The sequence below is a fragment of the Pongo abelii genome, chromosome 16 (genome assembly GCF_028885655.2).
Source record: "Pongo abelii isolate AG06213 chromosome 16, NHGRI_mPonAbe1-v2.0_pri, whole genome shotgun sequence".
Taxonomy (NCBI): domain Eukaryota; kingdom Metazoa; phylum Chordata; class Mammalia; order Primates; family Hominidae; genus Pongo; species Pongo abelii.
Genome location: NC_072001.2, coordinates 69,645,862 through 69,666,135, shown reverse-complemented (window position 1 = coordinate 69,666,135; position 20,274 = coordinate 69,645,862). Strand labels below are relative to the sequence as shown.

General features: G+C 39.4%; 1 protein-coding gene across 18 annotated transcripts in view; it reads right to left on the bottom strand.

Moving 5' to 3' along the window:
• Nucleotides 1-20,274, bottom strand: part of ZWILCH (zwilch kinetochore protein) — a 69,836-nt gene that overhangs the window by 34,367 nt on the left and 15,195 nt on the right. For all 18 annotated transcript variants that reach the window (XM_063716014.1, XM_063716013.1, XM_063716017.1 and 15 more), the window contains 11 exon segments: nucleotides 19,725-19,880; nucleotides 17,185-17,256; nucleotides 13,681-13,774; nucleotides 13,152-13,207; nucleotides 12,093-12,198; nucleotides 11,489-11,568; nucleotides 8,598-8,754; nucleotides 8,043-8,071; nucleotides 5,004-5,140; nucleotides 3,813-3,908; nucleotides 866-978 (listed from right to left, as the gene is read on the bottom strand). In XM_063716014.1, the coding sequence (XP_063572084.1) occupies nucleotides 866-978; nucleotides 3,813-3,908; nucleotides 5,004-5,140; nucleotides 8,043-8,071; nucleotides 8,598-8,754; nucleotides 11,489-11,568; nucleotides 12,093-12,198; nucleotides 13,152-13,207; nucleotides 13,681-13,774; nucleotides 17,185-17,256; nucleotides 19,725-19,880 (1,096 nt within the window).

The following is a 20,274-nucleotide window of genomic DNA, read 5'->3' as shown; positions in this document are numbered from 1 at the left end:
TCAAAGTGATCCACCCGCCTCAGCCTCCCAAAGTGCTGGGATTACAGGCTCGAACCACCGGGCCCAGCAGTTTTCTTTTTTAAAGAATAAATATGTTTTACACTTAGAGTTCAGGAAAATTACTTAAAACTGGGCACAGGCCAGGAGTGGTGGCTAACACCTGTAATCCCAGCACTTTGGGAGGCTGAGGCAGGTGGATCATGAGGTCAGGAGTTTGAGACCAGCCTGGCCAACATGGTAAAACCCATCTTTACTAAAGATACAAAAAATTAGCTGGGTGTGGTAGCGCGTACCTGTAATCCCAGCTACTCAGGAGGCTGAGGCAGGAGAATCACTTGAACCCAGGAGGTGGAGGCTGCAGTGAGCCGAGATTGTGCCATTGCACTCCAGCCTCGGCAACAGGGTGAGACTCCATCTCAAAAAAAAAAAAAAAAAAAAGAAAGAAAGAAAAAACTGGGGACACAAGAGCTATAATAACAATCCATTCCAGTAAGATTTAGTTTATTTTCTTTTTCTTTTTTTGGAGGCAGAGTCTCACTCTGTCGCCCAGGCTGGAGTGCAGTGGCACGATCTCAGCTCACTACAACCTCCACCTCCCGGGTTCAAGCAATTCTTGTGCCTCAGCCACCTGAGTAGTTGGGACTACAGGCACATGCAACCATGCCCGGCTAATTTTTTGTATTTTTAGTAGAGATGGGGTTTCACCATGTTGGCCAGGCTGGTCTCAAACTCCTGAGCTCACACAATCTGCCCACCCCGGCCTCCCAAAGTGCTGGGATTACAGGCATGAGCCACTGTGCCCAGCCAGACTTAGTTTATTTTCTGTTGGAATTATTTATCTGAACAGATTATAAACCATCTTTACCAGGTTTGTGAAAATTCAGATGGTCTACGGGTGAGCTGTCACTGAGTTGCCAAACTGTCTTAATCTTCTTTTGACCACTATATATTTCCACTCTCCATTTCTGTGGCTTCTCACTAAGGAAAGAATAAAACAACAAAAGAAAAATTTTCAAAAACAGCCATTTACTTCCTTCCCTCTAGAGCCATTTAGTGAAGTCTTCATGTGATAAGCACTGAGGACAAAGAGGTAAACAGGTCACAATTCCCGCCCTTGAGGTGTATAGTCAAGAGAGCGAGAAAAATAAGAATAAAAACAATTTGGAAAAAAAAAATGCTACAACAGAGAAATACTAGGTGTGTTAGGGGAAAAGTGAAGACAGGAATGTAACTCAGATTGGGGATTGCAGAGTTGGAAAGAATCCTCAGAGGCTGTGATGTGTGAGCTGAGTATGAAATAACCAGGAGTCAGTTAGGCAGATAAAGTCCAGGATGAAGGAATGAAGCATTGAGTATGCACTGAGGGTTAAGAGTGTGGAATGTCTGAAGAAATGCAGTAACACAGCATCCCTGTGATAAGAGACATTTAAACAGGAGGAAGTCCTGGTGGGATTTGAATTTTTAGGAAGATCATTTTGGCAATGACATAGAAAAGAAAGATAACAGAGGCAGAGCACAGTTAGGAAAAAGGATTTTACCACAGTCCAGGTATGAAATGATGCAGATGTGAAACAAAGTAATGATGATGTGAAGATGTAGAGAAGGGGACAAATTCTAGAGTTACCAAGGTCTAGTCTAGACTCAGTAATCTTTTTTTTTTTTTTTTTTAGACAGGGTCTTGCTCTGTCACCCAGGCTGGAGTGCAGTGGCGTGATCACAGTTCACTACAGCTTCGACCTCCAGGCCTTAGGAAATTCCTCCTACCTCAGCCTCCCTAGTAGCTGGGACTACAGGTGCATGCCACCATGCCTGGCTAATTTTTATATTTTTTTGTAGAGACAGGGTTTCACCGTGTTGCCCAGGCTGTCGGTAACCATTTAAAGGAGTGAGGGATGAGCGGAGGATAAGCACTAGGTTTTTGTTTTGGGCATTAGATAGAGATTAATGATGGTGATTTGAGAGACGAAGTATGGAAGGAGGAAAAAGCATTGAGAAGGGGATGAGGTGTTAGGCTTTAGAGTTTGAACTGCTACTTCAATAAGCTGGGGATTCACAGCTAATAGGCATTTAGAAAGAAGGGCCTAAAGCTCAGAGAAGCTGGAGATGTGAGTTATGAATTATCGTTAGCCTAGACAAGTTGAAGCCTTGAGAATAAATGCAATCACCAAGGGAAGATAGGAAGTAAGAAGAAAAGAAGGCAGAGGGTAGAGTTCTGGTGAAAAGTGGCAGAAGAAGAAGTACTTGAAAAGAGAACTGTTCTCAGCCTTTCAGATGGGCCAGAGAAGTAGAATTCAAATTAAGACAGATGCTACTACACAGAAAATGAGGAGATAGGTTCAAGACAGCAATAGTGCTAAATGCCAAACAGCCTTATATGTGCTTACTGAAGTAGACCGAGCGTGGTGGCTCACGCCTGTAATCTCAGTACTTTGGGAGGCTGAGGTGGTCGGATCACGAGGTCAGAAGTTTGAGACCAGCCTGGCCAACATGGTGAAACACTGTCTCTACTAAAAATACAAAAATTAGCCGGGTGTGTTGGCGAGCGCCTATAATCCCAGCTACTCCGGAGGCTGAGGCAGGAGAATTGCTTGAAACCAGAAGGTCGTGGTTGCAGCGAGCTGAGATTGCGCCACTGCACTCCAGCCTGGGAAACAAGAGCGAAACTCTGTCTAAAAAAAAAAAAGTGCTTACTGAAGTAGGAAGAATTGGTGGGCCAACTAATTACACAAGGAGCTAGATAGAAAACAATCTTTTACTGAACAGCATCCATTGGATTTGACAATTAGAAGGTCATTGGTGACCTTTGCCAGAGCAATTTCAGGGGGAGTGATGGGAGTTTGGCTAAGAAAGAACTAAATACAGGGAGGACATAAATAGAGTGGCTATAGTATGAGAGAAATTTCAAGTATATCATATGCTGAGAGAAGAGTCAGGGAGACCCTCATTGGAGGCAACCTCAGTGTCCATGTGGATGAACAATCTATCATCTCGGCCTCACAGTTCCCTACTTCCTCTAATCCCAAACCCTTTTCTCACTCCCACAGTCATACCCTAGACCCTGTTATCACTATCCTGGTCATTTTTCTCCTAATCCATCATTTCCTTTCTGGCTATACTTTCCACTCTTCTCTGAAGGAATAACAAATACAGAGAAAAATGAAAGACTAGAGGCCCAACAGTCTAGAGAGAGGTCTGAGAGAAGGAAGAGGGAGAACTGTCTCAGACTATGGTCACAGAAGTTTAAGGTTTCAGAGGTGACGAAGCTCTGGGTCATGAAGTCCCTACTGAATATGAACACTGAAATTGCCTAGCATTATGGGTGGACTTAAGATAATAAATTAAAATGCTTATTTATTATCATTATTATTATTATTATTATTTTTTGAGACGGAGTTTCACTCTTGTTGCCCAGGCTGGAGTGCAATGGCATGATCTTGGCTCACTGCAACCTCCGCCTCCCAGGTTTAAGCGATTCTCCTGCCTCGGCCTCCCGAGTAGCTGGGATTATAGGTGCATGATACCACGCCCGGCTAATTTTTGTATTTTTAGTAGAGATGGGGTTTCATCATTTTGGCCAGGCTGGTCTGGAACTCCTGACCTCAGGGGATCAACCCACCTCAGCCTCCCAAAGTGCTAGGATTACAGGTGTGAGCCACCACGCCCAGCTATTATTATTTTTTAATAGAGACAGGGTCTCATTATGTTGTCCAGGCTGGTCTCGAACTCCTGAGCTCAAGTTATCCTCCCACCTCAGCCTCCCATAGTGCTAGGATTACAGGCATGAGCCACCACACCTAGCCAAAATTGCTTACCTTTGATATAAGTTCTTTACAGCAGTTGGTCTGACTGGCAGCTGAAAAATGTGTTGCTCATCAAGAGGATTTTGTTTGTAATATTTTATGCAGATCCTGAAAAAACAAAATGGAACCTCTTTTGGAAAAAAGAGCCATTTGACATAACATTTTTCTGGTAGTCTAAAGCTCGTAAGGGAAACATTTTATTGAGTACTACTAACTAAAACATCAGCGAATACTTTTAGAGCCACAAAAGTAAACAAACAAATAAAACAACCCTACAAACAAAACTTAGGTTATGTTTTTTCTTTGAAAACAAATCTCATTCACTTTTTAAAATTAATAGACATATTTCTCATAAATATAAAATAAATTTGAGGCCAAAGAAAGGCTTCGTGGGGAGAAAGAGGTTACAGAAACAGAAAAACAATACAAAAAAGAGGCAGAAGAGAAACAAAAGTACAGCTTCCATGGTTTCCAGAGTCCAAGGAATTACAGTTAACTCATTCATTCCACCGATCTATAATGTGGAAAAAAAAAAAAACAACTTGGAGATTCTATAAACAATAACAATTTCAAACTTTCCCCTCTATAACTGAGGCAAATTCTAATTTTGGAAAATGTAATGGTACATTTCCTTCCAGAGGGAAAAGAAACCCAGTCCTTCCACTGGACAGTTCACTTCCTAGTTTGAGGCCTCAAATACACATAAGATACCAGCAGTCCGTGTCTGAGAATTATTCCAAATAACCTCTAGTCAAACAAATTGGAATCTCAAATTACAGCAGTCTCTACAATTACAGCAATGCTACTGACAGAGGTCTACTAATACTATTTGATTCCATTATTATCATTTAGATGGCTGGCAAGGCTATTTTGACCCAAATTGGCAGGGATATAAAGAAGAGAAGGAAGTAGTATTTATGAATACATGAGGTTATTAGATCCTTTTTACAGATGAGGAAACAGGATTCAGCGATGGAAACTTCCTAAGGAAGTTAGGAAGGGATGCAGCCAATGCCAAATCTGATTCCTTTTGAACCCAAAGCCTTTCCTGCCTATGGCACTGACTTAGACTCATGCATGCTACTGTAAAGACAGGATGAAGAGGTTCTATCCTAACTGGTAATAAAAACTGTACATATTTAGGCTGTAACTATTTCAAAAGAAATACATTTCTATATAAGTGAAGAATACAGATGTACTTACTGTGTTAAAGAAAAGAGGAGTTCATGTTGAGATTTAATGAAAGGCATGCAACTGACTAATATTTCTAGAATATGGTGGAGTTTTTGGACACGATAAACCTGTTCTTGTATATCTACTGATGGAGCAATGAAGTATTCCTGGAATAAAAAAATAAGCAAAATAGAGATTTAAAGCACTAGTATAACCTTTGTAAAGAATATAGGTATGCTTTCTACACCTACATTTGGATGCTTGATAACAGGCATTTAAAAAAAAAAAGACCAGAAGCAGCTAGACAGAATTTCCCACCTTTCAATACTATTATTCAAACTAAATTACAGTCATGCACCATATAACAGTGTTTGAGTCAACAATGGATCACACATATTACAGTGGTCTTTTTTTTTTTTTTTGAGACAGGGTCTCACTCTGCCACCCAGGCTGGAGTGCCGTGGCGTGATCTTGGCTCACTGCAACCTCCACCTCCCGGATTCAAGTGATTCTCCTGCCTTAGCCTCCTGAGTAGCTGGGATTACAGGCATGCACCACCACACCCAGCTAATTTTCGTATTTTTAGTAGAGACAGGAATTCACCATGTTGGCCAGGCTGGTCTCAAACTCCTGACCTCAAGTGATCTGCCCGCCTCAGCCTCCCAAAGTGCTGGGATTACAGGCATAAGCCACTGCGCCCGGCCTACAGTGGTCTTATAAGATCACAATAGAACTGAAAAATCCCTCTCGCCAGTAGTGACTTTGTAGCTGTAATGTAGTGCAACGCATTATTCCCTTGTTTGCTGTGATATGGGTATGAACAAAACTATTCCTCAAAAAGAGCCTCAGGCAGGTCCTTCAGGAGGTATTCCAGAAGGCACCTATGTTATCTCATAGGTGATAACAGTTCCATGTGTGTTCTTGCCCCTGGAGAGCTTCCAGTGCGACAAGATGTGGAGGCAGAAGACAGTGATACTGATGATCCCGACCTAGGCGAATGTGTGTCTATGTCTTAGTTTTTAACAAACAAATTTAAAACAAAAAAAAAAAGTTAAAAATAGAAAAAAGCTCATAGAATAAGAATACAAAGAGAAAATATTTTTGTATAGCTGTACAATGTGTTTGTATTTTAAGTGTTATTACAAAAAAATCAAAAAGTTTAGAAAAATTTAAAAGTTTATAATAAGTTATGGTTAATTTTTTATTGAAGAAACAAATTTTTAAATAAATTTGGTGTAGCCTAAGTATACAGTGTTTATAGTCTACAGTAGTGTACAGTAATGTTCTACACCTTCACGTTCACTCACCACTCACTCACTGACCCACCCAGAGCAACTTCCAGTCCTGCAAGCTCCATTCATGGTAAGTGCCCTGTACAGGTATCCACGTTTTTATCTTTTATACACTATTTTTACTGTACCCCTTCTATGTTTAGATACACAAATACCATTATGTTACAGTTACGTACAGTATTCACTACAAAAATATACTGTAAAGGTTTATAGCCTAGGTGTGCAGTAGGTTATCCCATCTAAGTTTGTTTACGCCACTCCCTGAAATTTGAACAATAAGGAAATCACCTAATCACCCATTTTTAAAAATAATGACACATTTCTCAGAATGTATCCCCATCATTAAGTGAAGTATGACTGTATATACAGATACAGTTGTCCGTTGATATCCATGGAGGATTGGTACCATGATCCCCCTTGTATACCAAAATCCATGGATGCTCAAGTCCTTTATATAAAATAGTATAGTATTTGCGTATAACCTATGCACACCCTCCTGTATGCTTTAAATCACCTCTAGATTACTTGTAATGCCTAATACAATGTAAATGCTACATAAATAGTTGTTACACTTACTGTTTAGAGAATGACAAGAAAAAAAAAGAGAATAATGACAAGAAGAAGTCCACACATATTCAATACAGACATAATCATCCCTTTTTTTTGAGACAGGGTCTTCCTTTGTCATCAAGGCTGGAGTGCAGATAGACAAAAAAGTAGCCCACGATCACAGCTCACTGCAGCTTCAACTTCCCCGGCTCAAGTGATCTCCCTACCTCAGCCTCCCAAGTAGCTGGGACCACAGGCACAGACAACCATGCCTGGCTAATTTTTTTATTTTTGTAGAGATGGAGTCTCCCTATGTTGCCCAGACTGATCTCACACTCCTGGGCTCAAGTGATCCTCCCAAAGTGTTGGGATTACAGGAGGGAGCCACTGTGCCCAGACTATTTTTTTTTTTTTTAAACATTTTCAATCTGCAGTTGGTTGAATCCATGGATGCAGAACCCACAGACATAGAGGACCAACTGTGTGTGTGTATGTGTGTATGTGTTGTGTGCACGTGTGTGTGTGTAGTTTTTACTAGAACATGTGTCCACTAAAAATATATGCCCTTAATAAAATGTTTAAAATTTGAATAGTAAAAATTAAACCTCAAAAGAATCCAGTTGAGTCTATTTTGCACAACAGATATAGCTAGTTTTTCTATCTTGTATTTTCATAAGAGAGAAATGATAAACAAATTGATACTATAAATTCATTTTCAAAAGGATCTTTCAATGAACGTCAAAGATCAGTACAGACACTATTCAACCTTCTGAAGTTTCTGAATGGGCTAGGAAAATACAATAAAGTTCATAACGATGACCCTGAAACCCAAAAGTATATATTAAAGATTATAAATTATTTGGAAAATAAACTTTCAAGTGTAATATAAATGGGTAAAGAAAATATAAAACAAACATTGCTTTACAGAACCTATCAAAGAATGGCATTCCCTAAGCATTCTGGATAGATGAGATGTGTGGTAGCACATTGGCTTCAGTAGAATATAACTATATGCAAGTATCACAAATTTATAGAGAGTGAGAAATGACATTGAATGGGCTACTTTTTTGTCTATCTTACTAGGCAGTAATAACTAAGGGCACTGACTGTCTTATTTATCCATTTCCCAGGAACTAAGACAGTGGCTGGCATATTATTGGCAGTTAATAACTGCACACAGAATGACTGAATAAAAGAAAAACCAATTTTAGAATAAAAAAAAACTCACCAAATGATTCAAAGATGCAAGTTCCTGACCTATTAAGAAAAAACACATACATGCAAAAACACTTCAGGTATTTTCTATTACATATTAAGGAATCTATATAAATTTTTTATAGTTCCTATATGAAAGAGATTGTCAAGCTAAGTAGTTCCTCACAAAAGGCCAAGTTTCCTGGCATATTATACCATAAATATATACCAATATTTATTCTAAAAATGATCACAGCTGCTCTCTCATTAAAAACAACCAAGTGTAGGGTATTAAAACAGCAACTCATAAAAGGATTTTTTTATTTAAAATACTAACTTCATAAAACCCCAAATGTTTGAACTAAAAACAAATCAATTATCAAGAACTATGGATATAATGAATTTGATATCTTTATTGGGGGGAAACTGAGGCCCAGAGAAGGGAAATACTCATCTCATAGTGAACCAGGTACAAAGCCAGGAAGGACTACAGACGATGAGGGACAAGCAGAAAGAGAAAATCTGAGAATATCTGTGACTGATAACTCTGATGTGTTTTTTAATTTTTTGAGCCAGGAAAGATACTTACCTATGAAAAAACTGATATAATCTTTCTTTAGTTTGTCCAAACCAATTTCCAAAAGCATTTGAACTGGAATAGTCCCAATGAGAGAAACTGTGTCCATGGTTCCATGATAAGACTGATGAATGAGCTTACTTAGTAAACTGTTACTTCCACTATGGAGCTAGAAATCAGGAAAATTTTATAAAACCATGAATAAATATATAAATAAACCCAACAAGTAAAAGAGAAGCAAATTACAGTAGCTACAAGCTAAAAATTATAAGCTTGCATTCTTAGTCTCCTAACACTATAAATTGTTTGACCAAAACCCCCCAAGTTATAAACATCAGTTTTTTGTTTTGAGACAGAGTCTTGCTCTGTCGCCCAGGCTGGAGTGCAGTGGCACAATCTCGGCTCACGGCAACCTCTACCTCCCAGGTTCAAGCAATTCTCCTGCCTTAGCCCCCTGAGTAGCTGGGTCTAAAGGAGCGTGCCACTGCACCTGGCTAATTTTTATATTTTTAGTAGAGATGGGGTTTTACCATGTTGGCCAGGCTGCTCTCAAAGTCCTGATCTTGTGATCCGCCCGCGTCAGACTCCCAAAGTGCTGGGATTACAGGCATGAGCCATGGCGCCCGGCCGGAAAGTCAGTTTTTAAAATGCCATTCCTGGGACTAGGCGCAGTGGTTTACACCCGTAATTCCAGCACTTGGGAGGCTGAGGAGGGTAGATCACTTGAGGTCAGGAGTTTGAGACCAGTCTGGACAACATGGTGAAACTCCATCTCTACTAAAAATACAAAATAAACTGGCCATGGTAGCAAGCGCCTGTAGTCCCGGCTCGGGAGGCTGAGGCAAGAGAACGGCTTGAGCCTGGGAGGCAGAGGCTGCAGTGAGCCGAGATCACAGCACTGCACTCCAGCCTGGGCAATAGAGCAAGACTCTGACTCAAAAAAATAACTAACGTAACATAACATAACATAACATAACATAACATAACATAACACAACACAACACAACACAACATAACATAAGTCATTCCTATCTCATGTGTTTAAGTCCAAAGCAACAAAGAAGGGTTTAAACTTATCATCCCCAGCTACAATTCCACCAAAGAGAAGTCAGAGCTGTTCCTTTGAAACTTTACAACTAGGAATTCTCCTCTCCTAGCTGAGAGGAGAATCTTTTCCACAACTGAACATCTTCTTCTACACCAAAAATCTGTTGCTGCAGTTAAACAAGCTGCCTCAATGGTCCATGCATGTTCATAAGAACTCCTCATTGGCTACAATATCCAACATACGAACTTGATAATTTGTAAATTAAAAAGAGCTGTGAATTTACAACTTAATATGTGTTCCAAATGTTAAACAATTCATTTTAGGTACTCATAAAATATCTGTCATTTTCCCACTACTTTCTATTTCTCTACTTTAACTTTCATCATAATCTTTGCAAGGTCTTTTTACAATATATACATAAATAGTTTCACTTTGTTTGCACTCACAGTGCATGGTAAGGTTAGTAAGGTTATACTTGTAAACATCTCATGAACACAGAAACTCTCATGAGAAAAATTCAACGGCTAAAACTAAAATGCCTAGAATCACTAATGCCCAATTAAGCAGAGCTTGCACGCCTTTACTCTGGAATGTACCTTGTTTACACCCATAAAAGTTTATAACTTTTATAATGATGAATTGGTAGTCATATTACCTAAAATAATTCCTATTAAAAATCTTTTTAACTTTTTACTTAGCTTTTTCTTGACTATAAAAGTAGCACAAGTTCATTGTGGAAAATTCATAAAGTAGAGATATAACACAGTTGGAAAAAGTCTTGTTTATTATGAGACGGAGTCTTACTCTGTTGCCCAGGCTGGAGTGGAGTGGTGCAATCTCGGCTCACTGCCACCTCCGCCTCCTGGGTTCAAGCAATTCTCCTGCCTCAGCCTCCTGAGTATCTCAGATTACAGGTGCCTGCCACCATGCCCGGCTAATTTTTTTTGATTTTCAGTAGAGGCAGGGTTTTACCATATTGGCCAGGCTGGTCTCGAGCTCCTGACCTCAAGTGATCTGCCAGCCTCAGCCTCCCTAAGAGTTGGAATTACAGGAGTGAGTCACCGCGCCTGACCGGAAAAAGTCATTTGTAACCCTTCTACCAGAGGTGACTGCTATTAAGATTTTTAGCATATTTGTTTCCAGATTTTTCTCTCCAAAAGTTTACTTCATATACAATTGTGCATATTCCTTTTTATCAAATATTGTAAGCATTTCTCCATATCATTTATCAGCATCATTTTTTCAGCAACTATTACATGTGCCATACGTAGCTATATCATTATTTACTTAGCCATTCCATTAGCAAGGGAAATTTAGGTCCTTTAAATTTTTATGCCAATATAAATGAGGCTGCGATGACTATTCTGATACATAAAGTCTTGATACATATTTATGTGTATGAGCTTAGGGTACATCCTAACAAAAGAATTATTGGTTCAAAGGCCATGATACATCGTGAGGATCTCAATACATTACCAAAATTGCTTTTTAGAGAATATCTCAATTTGCATTCTCATCAGTAGTATATGAGAATACTCATTCACAGCAACACTTAACAATGACACTATTAGTAGTTTACACACATTGGGCACTTAACTATGAGCTAGGCACTAGGTGCACTACATGGATAACATTAGTCAATCCTGGAACACTACGAGGTAGATACTATTCTTACCTTTACTTTACAGATGAGGATGTTGGGGCACAAGAAAAGTAAAGGAACCTGCCAAACTTTATACAGCTAGAAAGTAGCAGAGCTGAAATTCAGACTCAGGCAGTTGGCTTCAGAGCCTGTGTCTTTAACCATCATGCTATGCTGCTGAGAAAATGATCTGACACACGCTACTAAACCTACCCATGGCTGTATATCACCACGTTGTAGACTCTGGATGATCAATGTGAAACACTTCACCAAGTCTTGGTATGAAATCACACCTTGGAAAACAAGTCAGTGTAACATTATTTTCAGGGTATTTCTACAGATCAAATATATTATTAATCTTAAGGATACACAAATGAAGTAGAAAGCAAGAATCTGTACTTTATGAGTAGGGGAAAGGGAAAGAAATTAAAGTGGCAAAAAAAAGATTTAATGAATTTCTAAAGAAAGAAACCAAATTCAGATTGCCAAAAAATACACGCTTAGTAAAATACTAAAGAATATCTTTTCTTTTTTCTAATAATTATAATTCCAGTAAGGTATATGTTTTGGTTCATATAAATAGAGCATGAAAATTACCTAAGTCTTCTACTTAAAAAGGCAGGAGAAAAGGATAATTCTACAAATTACCTTGTCTTCGTACAATTCTTAAGCAGAATGCACCAATGTGTCATTAGAAATGAATTAGATAAAGTTAAGAAACAGACTTCCCCACAAGACTAGTGGTACACACTGTATTATTTCCAAAAGACTTAAAAATAAAATAAGAGGAAAAATTTAAATCATGATGGACACCTACTACTGCTCATTTTGCACCACAGTTGCTCAGCAAAATCAAGATCACTCCGAACTTTGAAAAGACGCTTGACGGAACGATCGACTGCAGCAGTGTCATGCTTCACTGTCTGAAAAAGAAGCAAGCTTCAGAAAATACTCAGTTGTTTTTTTTTTTAAGTGAAATAATTTAAGCCTTCAATGCTGCTCTGAGAAATTATGGATTCATGAACACACACAAAGATATGAATGCATTTTCTACAACTTCATTCACTAATGAGGAGATACAAATCAACAGTGAAAAACAAGACCCTTAATATTGTTTTAAAATTATAGTGCCTAAAAGTGAGCATTCAGCTTTCCCTCCGTGTAAAAAAAAAATTTAATTACCTTGGTCTCCATTTTCCTATTTGTCAGATGAGAATGAGAATATATCTGGTTTAATTAAACAGTACCATCTTAGAGTATATTAATATATGATAGTAGAGCCATTTTATAGTAATATTAACATATTCATTTCTACTTCTCTGCAATTGAGCAACTAATAATACATATATACCAGTTCTCTTCAAAAATATTTATCAGTTCTGACCAGGCACAGTGGCTATGCCTGTAATCCCAGCACTTTCGGAGGCCAATGCAGGTGGATTGCTTGAGCCCACGAGTTCAAGACCAGCCTAGGCAATATAGTGAGACCCCATCTCTACAAAATATTTAAAAATTAGCCAGACATGGTGGTGCACACCAGTAGTCCCAGCTACTCGGGGACCTGAGGTGGGAGGAACGCTTGAGCCCTGGAGGTCAAAGCTGCAGCGAGCCATGGCAGACCCACTGCATTCCAGCCTGGGTGACAGAGCAAGACCTTGTCTCAAAAAAATAATAATAATTAAATTAAATTAAAATATTCTTCAGTTCTTAGGGAAAACAATAACCAGTGCTGACAATAAAGATCAAAAAAAATTCCCCTTAAATGCTGCCTTGATATACCAAATCCATTTGCGATGGTACAACATGAACGATGTCAGCATGACCGAATTTTAAAAGCTATTTCTGTGTATATTTCTAACTGATAATAATCACTTACCTCAACTTCAGTGTCTTTTTTTGTAGAATCACCAAATCCATCCAGCTTATTTAAGTCTAGAAAGTGGCAAAAGTTTATTAGCTCTTGATTTTTCTGCTTTCCAAATTATTTCCATCCTAATCCTATTTTCAAATGGTAAATGGGGACAGTAGGAGTATAACTAAGGATTTTAGCAAATCACTGAACTCTGGTGGAGATTATAATAGATACCCATCAGGTAGGGGTGTGAGGATGAACGGAGGTAACAGAAAAGCCCCTGACACATGGCATCAGGCACATGGTAGGTATTCAAAGGCTACTGCTTCATCTCTTTTTTCCTTCAATCTCAAATGTAAATTAAATCTTATTAATTCTTAGGATTACTTAGATCTCTACCATTAGCAATTCAGAACAAAAGCTGTCCCTCTGACCATAACAGATCTCATAGCTTTGTATATATTCCAATCAAAAAAGAGTATCAAGCTTAAAAAGAAACTTATATTTAAACATAGCAAGTATAAATTCTCAATTAATAAAACAAGTAATACACCATTCAGAAATTCCTGCACAAGTTCAACAGCAGATTTTGCTTCCAGGGGCTCGAGCCATTCAGTGACACCAGTCCTCAAACCATCAGCCAAAACCTACAGGAGATTTAAAAACCCCAAAAACTTGTTAGCAGAAAACACTGTTTAATCAATAAGGATGTATGTAATAATAATATTAATTGCAGTAACATTTCTTGAGTGTTTATCACATCCCAGTACTGCTGTGGTGCTTTATATATAGTACATGTTATTTAATCCTAACAAAACTCTATGGTAGATATTACTATTATTCTCATCTTATTGAGGCTAAGAGAGGTTCAGTAACTTGCTCATGGTCACACAATTAGTAACTGATAGTGCCAGGATATATACCCAGTGGTCTGATCCCAAAGATGGTACTCTGAACAATGATGCCACGTGCATAGGTGCTACAGAGGACTTAAGACTGAGGATACTGGGTTTGCCCTGGAGATGCTTGCAACTTTGGCAAAGATAGACAGATAAGACAAATGAAGTAGTCTGGGGATGAATAAACGTAAAAAGTGGAAGTTTATATTAAAATAATATAAATATGTATGCACATACATACAATATCTCAATGGACTTAAGAAAAAGCAGTCAAGTGCCAGGCGCCGTGGCTCATGCCTGTAATCCCAGCACTTTGGGAGGTCAAGATGGGTGGATCATGAGGTCAGGAGATCGAGACCACCCTGGCTAACAAGGTGAAACCCCGTCTCTATTAAAGAAATACAAAAAAATCAGCCGGGCATGGTAGCGGGTGCCTTTAGTCCCAGCTACTCAGGAGGCTGAGGCAGGAGAATGGCGTGAACCCAGGAGGTGGAGCTTGCAGTGAGCCGAGATCGTGCCACTGCATTCCAGCCTGGGCGACAGAGTAAGACTCAAAAAAAAAAAACACACACACACAAAAGAAAAAGAAAAAGCAGTCAAGTTAGGCCGCAAAAGCCAGTGAAACAACGTGTAACTTCAGTTGCAACTCAAATGTGGGAACAATAGGCTGGCAGGAAAACGGCATGAAATAAGATGAAGAGGGTGGTGTGATCCCAACCAGGGTAGAAAAAGCAACTAAGAAGCAGTGGGAAATAGGATTAGAAGAAATAGCAGCTAAACCATCAAGGAATCTTCAAAAGTTTTTCAACTTCATATGGCAGAAAACAGCCAATGTTGATTTTTTTGGCAGGAAAATGACATGATCTAGTTAAGAATTTCTCTATCAGAAGTACCAATGATGGATTCCTAGGAAAGAGAAAATACAACATTTCCCAGTTGAAATGCTATCATCCCCCAGTCCTGGGGGGAGGTGTTTAGAAATATGTGAAGATGGTTGGGCATGGTGGCTCATGCCTGTAATCTCAGCACTCACCGAGGCAGGTGGATCACTTGAGGTCAGGAGTTCAAGACCAGCCTGGCCAATGTGGCGAAACCCCTCTTGTACTAAAAATACAAAAAAATTAGCAGGGCGTGGTGGTGGGCACCTGTAATCCCAGCTACTGGGGAGGCTGAGGCAGGAAAATCACTTAAATCTGGGAGGCGGAGGCTGTAGTGAGCCGAGACTACACCACTGCACTCCAGGCTGGGTGACAGAGTGAGACTCCGTCTCAAAAAAAAAAAAGAAAAATATGAATATAATTTTTGTTGTCATAAATGATTAGGAGTACAGGAGAACTTGGAGCATGGAGTTTGGTGAGGGCCAGGGATGTTAAACATCTTGGTGTGTGTACCATGGTCCCAAATCACAAAGAATGTTCCTGCCCAAATGCCAACAGTGCCCCTGTTGAGAAACAATGAATCATCATTAGCGTGGTCCCAGAAGAAGATGGTAAAGATTTTAACTAAGATGAGCACAGTGAAAGAGACTTCAAAGGAGGAAAAGAATTGTATATGGGGAGGAGGAGGGTAGCAAGGTATATGTGGAATAAAAGAAAAAATCCTATCCATTTATAAAATATAGGGGGTTGAACACAGACAGACTATGGTCACATGTATATCTAAGATTCTGTGACTTTTTAAGGGAGACTTGAATTAGACAAACACACATTTAAATGAACTTGTGCCAGCTCTTCCATTTACCAGTTTGTTGTCACCTTCAGGCAAAATAACTGAACCAGCTAGCACCATGTGTGGCACACAGCAGAGTGGCAGCTTCTAGCTATAGTAGTAAGTAGTGGTGATAGAAATAACAGTTCTTACTAAAGTGAAATATGAGATTTCTAGTGTAGGAAATTGAAGGAACGATGGGACCACAGACAGAAATGGGGGGTTTTCAAAGAGGATGTAGTCTGGAGAAGATAGTTTTATTTTCAACATACTGACTGTTGAAGCAATTATACAATTGGAGAGAGAAGGGCAGAGATGTGAGGGCAAAAGTATGATGGAGGCCCACAGTAAGGGTCCTAAAAGAGGGGCTTTCAAGAAAGAAGAAAGGTGAGAAAGGTAGGAAAACTATCAGTTTTGTACAAACAGGAAAATAATACTTACTCATAGGAAGTAAAAGTATCAAAAATAGTTGGTACTATGCTAGATGGTAAGGGCACAATAGGGAACCAGGCACTCAAATCTAGTAGAGGAGACAGATAAGTAAACAAATTACCGTGTTTTATAAACACACTGACAAGAGGTATGTGTGGAGTTCTACAGCAACACAAGCCATTCTGTGAGATCAATGCAACCATCATAGAGAGCTCACCTAGCAAGGAGGTGGGAGAAGTGCATACCAGGTAGATCAAGATGCACACACCAGAAGGTGACAGAGTATGACAGGATCCGAGCTACAAGCAAGGAGCTTGATATGATGAGGGTTGGGGGTTCAGTGGGAATGGAAGTGAAGTGTGAGATTCAGCTAAAGAAATAAGCAGGAACCAATAAGCACATGAAATCAAAACTACAAAGAGATACCACCTTACTACCACTAGGATGGCTATAATTAAAAAACAGACAATATCAAGTGTTCACAAAGATGTAAAGAAATCAGAACCCTCATATACTACTGAAAGAAATATAAAATAACTACTTTGGACAACAGTTATACTTTGACAGTTCCTCAAAAGGTAAATATACAGTTACCATATGACCTAGTAACTCCACCCAAGACATGTGAAAACACGTCTACACAAAACTTGTATGTAAATGTTCATGGAGGCATTATTCATAATAGCCACAAAGTAGAAACAACTAAGATGTCGATCGACTGATGAATGAACACAATGTGGTATATCCACACACAATGGAAAAATAAATAAATTAATTTAAAAAAATAAAACAACACAAAGGGTGAGAGAAATGTAGCTATTAACAACCTAATGCTCCCGTTAATTGTAAGGACAACTACCACATAAGTAAAATTTAACTGCCCAAACTGTCAGAGCTTCTAATGGATACATAACATCTGAACAAGTTTTGAGTAACACAAACCTAAGTAAAAACAACAATAGCACACATTTTTATAAAAACATGAGATTTAAGGAAAGGAATTCTAGAAGGATACTCACAAGAAGAAATTTCAGTTCTCTATAGAGATGATTCAAAGGACCTCTGGGCTCTCCCGATTCCACTTTAATATTCTAAAAAGTTTCCAAAGTCTGTCAGTTTTCTACTGCTAATCCCATCTTTTCTACATAAGTGTTATACTTGCATTTCAAACTATCTTTCACACATTAAAGAATATATTTCATAAAGGACCAATGAATTGAAAAATGAGGTCAACACATCATTTAGAACATCTTACTCAGAGATTTTGCCATCTTGACCCAATAATCTAAATTAAAACCACTTATCCTCTTTCTATGACACAAACAATTGTACCTATGTGGAACAACTGCCCTCCTCACACACTCTCCTGCCTTTTCCCAAGGAATTTCCAGGAGGACAAGGTAGGAGAAATTTAAATAAATATATCTCAAGATTTGGTGATAACTTAGCATTATCACAAACCAAAATGAAGTCTCCCAATAAATCTGTTTATTAGACTCCTTCTAACTAAACCAACAGTGTGCTGTCCTAGCCAGAGGTCAATGTCTTACAAACCTTAGATTGCAAACATAAAAAAAGAAAAACGTAAATGCCAGTGTATGTAAATTCCCATTACAGGAAAAGTATAAAGAATATAATTATCCATGGCTGGGCGCAGTAGCTCACACCTGTAATCCCAGCACTCTGGGAGGCCGAGGTGAGTGGATCAGTGGAGGTCAGAAGTTCAAGACCAGCCTGGCCAACTTAGCGAAACCCCGTCTCTACTAAACTTACAAAAATTAGCCGGGTTTAGTGGCACCCCCCTGTAATCCCAGCTACTCAGGAGGCTGAGGCAGGAGAACAGCTTGAACCTGGGAGGCAGAGGTTGCCGTCAGCTGAGATTATGCCACTGCACTCCAGCCTGGGTGACAGTAAGATGTCTCAAAAAAAGAATATAATTATCCATAATCTTGCCACTCTGAAGGAACTACTATTAACACTATCCAGGCTTCTGTATATACATTTTTTAAAAAATATAGTTGAGATTGCATTACATAAATAATTTTATACTTTTTCTTTTTTCTTTTTTCTTGATAATAAGCACATCCTATTATTAATATTCAAGATTTTAAAACATGCTTTTAGAGACTGTATATAATATTTCGTCATGAAATCTATTTTAGGCCAAGTGTGGTGGCTCACGCCTGTAATCCCAGCACTTTGGGATTTCGAGACCAGCCTGGCCAACATGGTGAAACCCCGTCTCCACTAAAAATACAAAAAAATTAGCTGGACATGGTGGCATGCACCTGTAGTCCCAGCTACTTGGGAGGCTGAGGCAGGAGAACTGCTTGAACCCAGGAGGGAGGCAGAGACTGCAGTAAGCTGAGATGACGCCACTGCACTCCAGCCTGGCAGACAGAGCGAGGCTCCGTCCCAGAAAAAAAAAAAAACAAGAAATCTATTTTAACTATTCCCTACTGAACATTCCAGTTTTGTTTATAGTATTTTGGAAACACAGTTACATCACTGCACTGAATATCTTACACATGAATTTTTGTTAGCAATTTTGACTAATTTCTTTTTTTTGAGACGGAGTCTCACTCTGTCACCCAGGCTGGAGCACAGTGGCACGATCTTGGCTCACTGCAACCTCCGCCTCCCAGGTTCAAGCGATTCTTCTGCCTCAACCTCCCGAGTAGTTGGGACTACAGGCACACAACACCACACCCAGCCAATTTTTGTATTTCTAGTAGAGACAGGGTTTCACCATATTCATCAGGCTGGTCTTGAACTCCTGACCCCATGATCCATCCTCCTCGGCCTCCCAAAGTGCTGGGATTATAGGCATGAGCCACTGCGCCCAGCCAACTTTGACCGATTTCTTAAGACAGATTCCTAGAAATGTAAATATAGAGTGAAAGGGCTTAATATTATAATGATTCTTGATGTGTTACCAATATCTCCACCCTTTTAAGAATAAGAGGGCCAGGCACAGTGGCTCACGCCTATAATCCCAGCATGAGCCACTTTGGGAGGTGGAGGTGGGAGGATCACTTGAGCCCAGGGGTTTGAGACCAGCTTGGGAGACATAGGGAGACTCTGTCCCTACAAAAAAAGTTAAAAAATTAGGTGTGGTGGCGTTTGCCTGTAGTCCTAGCTACTCAGGAGGCTGAGGCAGGAGGACTGCTTGAGCACAGGAGTTCGAGGCTGCAGTGAGCAATGATCGTGCCACTTTACTCCAGCCTGGGTGACAGAGTAAGACTCTATCTCGAAACAAAACAAACAAACAAACAAAAACACGGATTCACTTGAGCCACCACTCAAGAGACTTTATTCATCACTAGAAAATTCTTAAGTTATATTACTATAAGGCTGAGGGCAATGATAGATCAGATCACCTGACAAAACCTTCACTGGTTGCCCTGGTGAGACGTTAGTGGCAAGGTGGGCCTTTCAGAGTTGTCCAAGCTCACACTCAGCAAGTGCCAAGGCTAGAAGCATGAAGCACCAGCAACAAGCAAGTAAGCCAACATTTAGAGTCTCATGAACCCGAAAAGGAAATAGGGCCCACTCTTACCAGAGTTGCAGTTGAAGAGAGTGGAGGGATTTGAAGAATCTCATCCACAGGACTCCAGGAAATATCCAAAGTGATCGCAGTTTGTGATGCTGTGATTGTATCATCCAAGGCAGAGGACTTAAAGAGCTCATACTGGGCAAAGCCTTTGGATGTTACCTGAAAAGAGTGCACCCAGCAGATCATTTAGCTGTGCTTCCACATGGCCAAGAGTCCATTACCCAAACTATTTTGATCCTTGTCCCAAAAGAAGAAAGAGCACACACGCCATACTTTTGGGATATATACTTTCCATATATTTTTGGGATATCTACTTTCCATATTTTTGGGATATATACTTGCCATATATCCCAAATGGAAAAGTAAGACAATTCTTTGAAACCACAAAGATTAGCCAAAAGGCATGAAGGCATTTTAATTTTGGTCATTAGCTGATATGAAAATAAACATAAACATTTTCATGCTACAGAAAAATATCTAGTCATCTTAGGAGTGAAAAAAAACTTGTAAACTAGGAAGGCAGGTTGATAACAATTTGAAGAAAATAATATGA